We start from the raw sequence: 10,562 nt of genomic DNA, 5'->3' as shown, positions 1-10,562 counted from the left end.
TGTAAAAGGTGAAGGAACTGTAGATGTCAACACTAAAACTTGAGGATCCATGAAAATCCATGAAGGCATATGACAAGGAGACTTCATATTGAGAGAAATGATGGTCAGGCAACATCTATTTTCTTGTATCTCTTCAGGGTTACATGAGCCGTGCATATCTCAAGGTATACTGATTCATGTACTGTATGAACATTGGATGAATTGATCTTGACCGAGAAAGTCAGGTCTCTCCTATCTTAGGACAAACTATTTAAAGGCATAAATGACACATGTTTTTTTATTACAGGTTTGCTGCTGTTGAAAACACTCACAATGGGAATTTGGTTTTTCTTCTGTTTCAGGAGAGTGACTATTCAGATATCATGAATGATCAGTTTTGTGTGGGAGGTGATCAACACTTCCAAGGTCAAGGATTGTATGAAGAACATGAGCCAACACAGACAGCACGTGCCACACCAAACAGTAGTCACAGTGCCAATGATAAGAATTTTCTGCCTACCATCAAGCTGGAGAGCTCTCTCCAACTAAAAAGCAACTCCAGTTCCATTAAATCCTATGATGCTTCCACTAGACCTAAAGGGGAACCAATGACTGCAATGGAGGCAAAGAAACACTATATACACAAACTTACACCATATGAAGAACAGGAAATAGCTAGCTATTCAGAAATCTATTTTGTTGGACCAAATTCTAAAAAGAGACCAGGCATTATTGGTGCACCAAATAATAATAGCTATGATGATGAGCAGGGTTCGTACCTTTATGTGCCACATGATCACATAGCCTATCGATATGAAGTCATCAAGGTAATCGGGAAAGGCAGCTTTGGCCAGGTGGTGAAGGCTTACGATCACAAACTCCACCAATACATCGCCTTGAAGATGGTACGGAATGAGAAAAGATTTCATAGGCAAGCGGCTGAAGAGATCAAGATACTCGAGCATCTGAGGAAGCAAGACAAAGACAACACCATGAACGTCATCCATATCTTTGAGAGTTTTTCCTTCCGTAATCACATCTGTATGACTTTTGAGTTGCTCAGCATGAACCTCTATGAACTCATCAAAAAGAATAAGTTCCAAGGATTCAGTCTGCCCCTGGTCCGTAAATTTGCACACTCCATCCTGCAGTGCCTTGATGCTTTGCATAAGAGCCATATCATCCATTGTGACTTGAAGCCTGAGAACATCCTGCTGAAGCAACAGGGTCGTAGTGGAGTTAAGGTGATTGACTTTGGGTCCAGTTGCTATGACCATCAAAAGATTTACACGTACATTCAGTCACGTTTTTACCGAGCTCCTGAAGTGATTCTGGGAGCCCGGTACGGGATGGCTATTGACATGTGGAGTTTGGGATGCATTCTTGCTGAACTGTTGACTGGACATCCACTGTTACCAGGGGAAGATGAGGGAGATCAGCTGGCTTGCATGATAGAATTACTAGGAATGCCATCGAAAATGCTGCTAGAAAGTTCCAAAAGGGCCAAAATGTTCATCAGCTCCAAGGGTTACCCTAGATATTCCTCTATTGTAACACTCCCTGATGGGACTGTACATTTGAATGGAGGACGATCACGTAGAGGAAAGAATCGTGGTCCCCCTGGTCAACGGGACTGGACCACTGCTCTAAAGGGCTGTGATGATCAATCTTTCATTGACTTCCTGAAACACTGCCTGGAGTGGGATCCTTCCTTACGCATGACACCAGCACAAGCCTTAAGGCACCCTTGGCTGCGAAGACGCCTGCCAAAGCCTCCTACAAATGACAAGACAACATTTGCAAAACGCATGTCTGCAAGTCCCACAGCCCTCATGGACGCAGTGGCTAAACTACCTCCTACTTCTGCTAATATTGCCAACAAACTGCGATCCAATCAAAATAATGATCCCAACCCCAATATGACTCAGAGGACTGTTCTTCCAAAATTGGTCAGTTGATTGGATATTTGAGAAAAAAATCATAATTATTGATTTGGTTTTTGTGGCATGCAGTATACAGGGAACACAAATTCTTCCTTTCTACATTCCAATGTGACTTGAACCAACAGGGTTTTGATTATTGCAAGGCTGCAAGTCTGGATTGAGTATGCTCTAGGACTACAAGGCAGCTCCCATTAAGCCACACTGTACGCATTGGTTTACACTGTACGACGACAGAAACTACCCATTGACATTCACAGTAAAGCAGTTGGGCTGGATGCACAAATGAAAAGGTGTTCTTTGATTGGATTGTTATTTATTTCTCATCAACAGAGCCCTGCAAAGAAATAGTTGTGTATAAATCATTTGATCCCCATACATTTGTAGGCCAGAAGTGTCCTTGTATTCACTAACAAAAGTTGCTGTGCACAAAAGTAGCTTTAATCTGTTCACTTTTTAAAACAAAATAACCATAATCTTTTAAAAATAATCTCACAAGAGGATAAAATGTTTTCTTAGTTATCATTATCAATATCCCTTTGGAAACAGACCATTGGTTAGCTGGTTGTCTAGGTGAACATTTATCTTTTGCAGGTGACCAGGCATGGAGGGAGTTAGAGTGCTGGTCACATATGTTGCCTGAACCATTATCTAAAAGAGGCAAGAGTTGCTGACTCAAGGTGCTGTAATAATCTGCAGGGAATGCCACTGCCTGGGTGGGTTTGCAAATGGCCTGCAACTCTGTAGAAATGTGGCTATTTTTCTTAATTAAGCAAAGCTGCTAACAGCAAAACCTATGGGTAGATCACCTCTATTTTTGACTTTGGTGGAAAGACAACTGGCTATTTATATTTTGAGTTCATTCTGCATTAATTTCTGTTTAATGAAGATATATTATCTATTAAAGAAGCTGACAAAAATGAATTTTCATTGGTACATCTCAAGTAGAGAAAAGATAAATATGTCTTTCTATAGACATGTCTATACTATGTCTATTTGTTGTCTGCTGTTTTACATTCATTCTTCATGGCAGCAGGCTCCAGTTGGGGTGGAAACTTATCCCCTGAGATGAGTGAGTTTTCACTGAGGCAAAAGTGTTAAATCCACAATAATCCACTGTTGGGCATCACTCAAAGGAGAGACTAGTCAGCAAATTTAAATACTGTATGTTAATTGCTCCTTATAAACAAGCTTAACAGCTAATTTTGAACTTTGCTGTAAATTGATTTGTCAACCTAAGTATAGAGCACTCATGAAGCTGTTTGGGAAGCACATCTGTCAGTAGGTACTCAGCCCCACAGTTTCTATATTAAGACACTCCGAATGGTGCCATTAGCAGATGTTGTGCAGGTTTGGAGAAAGTTTTGAGAGGATATGGTGCTAACTTTGTCAACGTGTTGTGTTTGGTTCTGCACATTTGGACCTTGACTTCATCATAAACAATTCTCAAAGATTCAGTGTGGGTGCTATGTGCGCTGTGGTTTTGTGGGACCCAGAGGTGGCCAAGCACAAGACCCTGAGAAAGAGCAGCAGAGACTGCTCCCAACCACCTTTGGCTACATGTGTAAGAAGGGCTTTTGACATTTGGGCAAACTAATGGAGGTGCTATCCTGCATACAGGGTTTATAGTCAGATTTCCTTGCATATTGTCGCTTTAGTGGCTCAGCAATTGTAGCGGACCTTTGCCATAAAATCTGCCAGCTTTGCCACTGATTGAGATGGGGAAGGGCTCGTAGGAACCTGTGGTGAACTACATATACCTGTCTAGACACCCCCCCCCCCCCCGCTGACTGCTCCTGTGCTCCTGTGGCTCCTCCCACAGACCCCGGTATAAAGGCGATTGGGGCCTGAGCCCTGCCCTCAGTCTCCAGGATGTAGTATGGTGGTCAATTGCTGCTTGTTCTTTCTTTTTCAGTCAATAAAAGCCTATATCTCGCCTCACGTCTCAGAGAGTTATTGATGGTGCATCAGAACCATAAGCACTTTGATCAATCTTCTGCTACCCTGGTCTTCATCACTCTCCTTCCCTGCTGAACTCTTTGTTTCAGGCCAATTAGACTTTGGGCAGCCAAGGTTGGGCTATCTGTCATCCAAGGAAAAGTCTCATTCATAATGTAAAAAGGTTGATGAAACTTATATCAGTAGTTAATTGCTAGATTTGGAATTCCATGGAGATTGCTTGTCTCTTCTTGATCAAATACATTAGCAGGAGGGCTGTGAGACTGAGCCACTTATCTGAAAAAGAAACTCCTCCATTCTCTGTAAGTACACACAATGCAGGTGGAATGCCTACCAAAGCATCAGGCATACATTGCTGTTTCTGAAAAGGTATGCTTTTGTTAATGGCCCTTAAGGTAATTGTGTGCCCCATTTGCCACATCCTGAGTCCTTTAACACCTACCTTTGAATGCCACATGTTTCCATCATCATCTCTTGTTCTTCAGTGAAGACTGTAACTCCATGTGAAATGAAAATCTGTCCCTCTTAACAGACCTGACAAAGTATGAGTATCTGAGCAGGTGTACAGAGTCATGAGTCTTGGGAGCATACAACCTCAGGACGAGAAGGACCTTGTTGACATCTTGCTCCACATCTTGGGAGATGAGTGATGACACTCTATAAAAATAAAGATGTTAGAAAGTAAGATAAATAAAGTTAAGATAAATTAAACTCAAAAATGTTGGAAGCATCCTGCAGATTAGGCAACTTCTGTAGAAAGAAAAACAGAGTTCCTAACTTGAAAAAAAACAAGCTAGTTTTAAGTTGCAAGGAAGATGAGGAGGGATGGATGGGGCAAATAACTTATATCATAGTGCCTCACAATCAATTGAAATGTTAACTCTGTTTTTCTTTCCACAGATGCTGTCTGACCTGTTGAGGATTTCCATCACTTTCTGTTTTTATTTCAGATTTCCAGCATCTGTAGTTTTCGGACTTTCAAGAATGTTTAAGATTTTTATTGTGCCCTTTTCCTCTGTTGCTGTCATCCAATTGAAATGACTTCTGAACAGGAATGCAGGGAACTATAGGAAACCTACATGTCCTTTTCTAAATAACCTTTCACTAGGAAGAGTGTCGAATTTTAGTTGGACCCTTGTGGGAGAGATGCTTTCCCATCTGGCCAAGCTAGCTGGGAACTGAATTGTCGTCCAGAAGAGTTTAAAGCAATTCTCATTTAGGTATCCTTCAAGGGTAGATGGATCAGGATTGCTAATCTGGGCCTTCCTTGTCTTGGCCTCTCGTTCTCCACCCGATTAGAGAGTCCTTTCCTCTATCGCATTTGAAGTATCCATTTACGTTTATAGGCTGAATCAGTATTCTTTTACATCATCAGCCAAATTCCATTTGGTTCATCTTGTGTCTATTCTAAGTCATCTGTATATAGAGAAAACTAATGAAGTGCCAATACAATTTCTGCCCAAAGTATCCATACTGAAAAAAAAATCATTCATCTCTACTTATTGCCTCCAATTGATACAAATGCATTTCACTTATTGGCATGCACTTTAAAACTCCAGTAGATCTTTTGTGCCATGTTATGAAATACACATTTTGAAGCTCATAAACAGGACATCTGCTGTACCCTCCTTATCCTCACACTCTGATTTCCTTAGTGGTAAAGTAGAAAGATGTTGGCAAGTTTGTCCGGCTAACTCCTCTGTTCATTGGAGTGATACCGATGAGGAACCTAACATCTGGTTTGATTTATGTGGCTGCATCAGGTTCTCAGTCTAATCATACAGAAGTGCATTTTTTTCAGCTGTGACTAAAGGCTCTTGTGGAACAGGTAAGACAAAATATATACATAATATATCAAGTAAATTTATTTAATTATACATTATCTATCACATGCAGAAGTAGACTATGTTTGTCTAGAAGTATTTTTAATTCCAATTCCATTTTTCAATAGATGTACCACAGTTTGAGAAATCCCTCCATTCGGAAAGGGGAAAAATATAACACTAACACACACACACACACACACACACACACACACACACACACACACACACACACACACACACACACACACACACACACACACACACACACACACACACACACACACACACACACACACACACACATATATATATATATACATATAGTGATTGTTTATCACTGTTCCAAAATATATTTAATTCTAAGCTTAGTTAACAACCCCTGATCTTAGCTGCCTCCATAGCACTATATATGTCTGCTGCAAATTCCTATGCACTCACAGCGATTTTAATGGCTTATTGATGACTTAGGCAGCTTCATATATCAATTAAATGTGTGATAAGTAAAACCATTGTGTATTGATACCACATATTAATACACATCAATGCTCTCATTGGTTCCATCCATATCCTATGTCTTACTTAGATCCATAAAGGCTCTTGTGGAACAGGTAAGACAAAATATATACATAATATATCAAGTACATTTATTTAATTATACATTACCTTTCACATGCAGAAATAGACTATGTTTGTCTGGAAGTATTCCCTGTCATATCTCAGTAAACAATACGTTTCTATTTTCATTGGACCTATGACCGTTTCAAAGTACTTGACCTAGTTTATGTCCTCCTTGTTAGACTGCTCCTTAGCACAATAGGACCATGTTTTTAACTTTATATACCTTTTAAATCTCTTTTATATATCTTTTAAACCTTACCACCAAAGTGGAGAGATAGACAACGCTTTAATTTATCTCCCACTTAGCAACTGTTTTCCTAAACCCTGCCTTTTTATCTTTCCTTAAAATTTGTCACATTAATTAAACTTTTGGTCATTATCCTGTCCCACCATTACCAATGTTCAGTTATTACTCCTTTTCTTCATGGCTTTTTGTTTTTCATCAGCATTCTTGTCTATTTAACAAAAATGTTTCCTTGGTTGACTGATAAAAGTTGTCAGTTTAAAATAGAAATAACTAGAGGTTTAGCGAGCCAACAAAATGGTTCAGGGCAATGAGTAAAAATATCTGTTAGTTGGAGAGCAGGCCTAGGAGCTGTCATAGCCAATCAGACTAATTTAAAATCAATAGACACTGGTTTAAAATAGACTGCAACAGGTCTGAGGAAGCTGGGGAAAGAGGAGATGTTATTTTCTTTCACTGTATTGTTATAATCTAAGATTCATTGCCTGTTTGGATGGTTGAAGTAGGATATTGGATCTATGTTATATAAAACAAAGAACATTTTACAAGCACTGTGCGGGGCTTGGGGATAGCTTGTTGATTGGTGGCACAAGCCTGATGTGGTGAATTTTCTCCTCCTGATCTGTCTGATTTTACTCTGTGTTACTTTGTCTATTGATTGCATCCTAGAAATTAATGCTTTAAAATCAGACAATGGCTTCTGAAAAATATTGTTGGAGTTATGTGTTTAGTGTTGTGTTTCTTCCTGAAAGAACGACCTTCTAGTCTATATCTAGTTGTAATTTATTCAATTATCTATTCATCTGAAGGCCTTGACTGCCTCTTTTCAGGGTTTACAAAGGTGAAGGTATTAATTGGTTAACTTTGGATGTTCCTATCACTACAACTTTAATACTAGCTGTTATTTAAATATTATTTGCAAAAGATATGTTAAGGTTACTTTATTTGAGAATTTTTCTTCAGTGCACTGGTGATGGGTATTGTGGACTTTGTGGGTTATATTAGTATAAATTACTTTGTGGAGCATTGATAGGTGCTTTCAGTTCGCTAATGCACCCATGATGTAGGTCACTTTCTTACTGCTCAGTGACAAGAAGAAGCACCATGACTTTTTCTAATAATAGTCATCATCAATAGCAGTGGTAATGAATTATCGTAAAGGGGCCATTGGTAGATTATAAATCACAATTGATTCACTTAAGAACATAAAATTTACCTTGCAGTTCTTAAAGCAACATTTTGCAGGAGTTTAAAATTATCTTAATTTACACATCTTCATTAAACTCTTGATCAAATTTGGATGACTGAAGTGGTGGCAAATTAAAATTAAGTTGTGTGGAAATTTCTTCTTACATGGAGTCATGAATCTCTGGAATTCTCTACCCTAGATGGAAGTGGAAACTAGATCACCGGGAATAAGTTTTGAAAGAACAGAAAGTTACGGAGAACTTAGCCACATACAGTACTTTTGGCATGGGATATACTAGTAATGACTACATAGGCGGTGTAGACTTTAGGGTGAGATGATCGATTTCCTCTACTGTTTTCTGTGAGGTCCTTTCAGTTTACTATTCATTCAATTTTCATGGCAAGGTCTGAATGAAGATAGACTTGGCCTGCTGCCCGTTATCCCGCCAGCCACATTTAGCAGTAGTAGATGGGTTTTGCAACAAAGTTGACTCTCTATCCACGGGAGTCAGGAGCCAGGTGTAACTATGCCATAGTAATTACAAGGACTTGATTGGTGTACTGTTAAATGCCCCGACAGCCTTGGTCAGGTAATAAGGCTGCAATTCATATTAAATCCTGCATGCATTGTTGGTAGGCTTTCAATTTTCCTGTGAATAATTAAAACAAAATAAAACTGAAGCAGATTTTTTTGCCCTTACATGAGTGCTAATGCTGGGACATAAGCAGGTAATCCTGCAGTAGTTATAGTTTCTTGCACAGACATTGGCCTAAGCCAGCAGCAGCTCCTATGTCTGCCAGGCGAGGCCATTCATCAAGCACAGCAATTCCAATTTAAGTAAACGGGTGAACTCTGCTGCCAAGCAATAGGTAAGTGATTTTTTTTAAGTATTAGTTTCAATGTTTCTAATGTATGTGCAAGAAATAAACTTTTTCTTTATATAGGTACAACTATGAAGTTCAAGGATATTCATAAACAGTGGCATAGCTTGATCTGACAGCCAGTGAGTCTGGAGTCTCACTGCCTGTCAAAGCCATTGAAAGTTTGCAGTCCATGCCAAGACAGGCACAAAGCTGTACTCAGCCACCCTCGGGTACTGGGAGCTGGCTCCCAGTAGAAAACCACACCAGAGACCACGTTGGAATGAACTAAGTGGTCCAGGGATAGGAAAAATGTGTGGTAACAGAGATCTGCTCGGTCTTTAAAATAGGACGTAAACATACTGGTTACTGGTTAAAGACATGCATAGTACCATAAGACATAGGAGCAGAATTAGGCCATTCAGCCCATTGAGTCCGTTCTGCTGTTCATTAAATACCTTACAATAAATAACAGAGCAAATATCAGGTGAGGAAACTCTGTTCAATTCTGGGCCCTGAAACTGGATTCCATGCAGATTTCAGTGATGGATATATTGGCTTACGTCACTTGGTTTTCCTGGACCTGCACTGGAGCTGAATATATGGACTGTATTACTTTCTTACATGGGGCTACATACCACACGTGCCTTTTAGAAGCAGTGGCATGATTTAGTCTGTTGTTAAGTACTTAATTAAAAGTTTATGCTGGCAAATGTTAATGAGACAGGAGAGGGACATTTCCCTGCATAACTGCTAGGAATTTTAGTCTTTTCACGTATGCAGATAACAATGCAGCAGCAATGAAGTTGTGTTGGGCTGTTCCCTAACAGTCATCTCAATGTTCTCTTGGAGTCTAGCATGGGATTATGAAACTTCAGCGGTTTGCAGAATTTAGTGAAACTCATATTAACATTCTACACCTGCTGCAGAGAGAACATTTCTGTCAGTTTCAATGCAGGTGAACAGCTGTGGTGGACTTGATCAGGTATTAGTTAACTTTTATTTTTCAGACCCAATGTCTTTAAGTGTAAGAGATTTTTTTAATGGTTTTTGTTTTACTTAACTACAAAAAGATTTTGAATTTGTAGTATTCGCATTTCTAAATGTTTTTGACTGAAAACTAAAGTGATGTGACAGCTACTTCAGTGTGTGAGATTTAACAAATTGTTGAAGTATTTGGTATTTTTTGCGAGTGTGATTGATATTGCTACCCCTTGCCCACTCACCCATCTTAACTACATAATACCATTACAAGCTTAGAGGAAAGATCTCCTCCTTGCAGGGTCTTTTCCAGAGGGATTCAGCCATCTTCTGCCATAAACTAACATTGTCTGCATCATGCCAGGTGAGTTTCACGGTGTTTTTTTATTGGAAATCAGCAGAAAACATAGGCAACTCAGCGCTGGCTGTGAATTCCATCTCAATTTTAGTAAACTTCCACATCTGACCACTTTCTATGTTATGTGTAGATGGATACGTTGTCAAAATTATCCTAGACTTCACATAGGTAGCCTGCCTTGCACAGAGCAAGCCGCATACAAGAAAATCATAGGGGTACAAATTATAATGAAATTAATGAATAGAAATTCTTCTTTCTCATTTATTCCTTACTTTGAGCATTTAATTCTTATGAACGCTATTCTCCTATAGTGCCATTTAACTTTTATTACCTATATTGACCTCAATTGAACATTAAAGTTAAGTACTCTGAGATTGCTGATCCCCATACAGTCTCTTCAACCTGCTTTATTAATTCATCTTCATTAGGTAGGACCATATTTGATACTTTCAACCTTGGGGAGTGGTGGAATGCCCTCTCCAGTATTTAAGAATTTCATTGAACTTCCACATAAATTTTCTCTAGCAAAAAGCAGAGACTATGTCAGGGAAATTAAGATGATAGCTACAGCTGTGACTTAGGTGCATGCCATTTGAGCTTCCATGAGA

At 39.3% G+C, this 10,562-nt stretch overlaps 1 protein-coding gene across 1 annotated transcript; it reads left to right on the top strand.

Annotated features, from left to right (window-relative positions):
- The first annotated feature begins 362 nt into the window (after positions 1-362).
- Positions 363-2,137, top strand: LOC140742116 (dual specificity tyrosine-phosphorylation-regulated kinase 2-like). The gene has a single exon (XM_073072932.1). The coding sequence runs from the start codon at positions 363-365 to the stop codon at positions 1,935-1,937; it is 1,575 nt and encodes a 524-aa protein (XP_072929033.1). The 3' UTR covers positions 1,938-2,137.
- The last annotated feature ends 8,425 nt before the right edge of the window (positions 2,138-10,562 follow it).

The sequence above is a fragment of the Hemitrygon akajei genome, chromosome 19, assembly GCF_048418815.1.
Source record: "Hemitrygon akajei chromosome 19, sHemAka1.3, whole genome shotgun sequence".
In the NCBI taxonomy this organism is placed as follows: domain Eukaryota; kingdom Metazoa; phylum Chordata; class Chondrichthyes; order Myliobatiformes; family Dasyatidae; genus Hemitrygon; species Hemitrygon akajei.
Note: the sequence above shows the minus strand (reverse complement) of the source record. Positions and strands in the feature narration are given on the sequence as shown.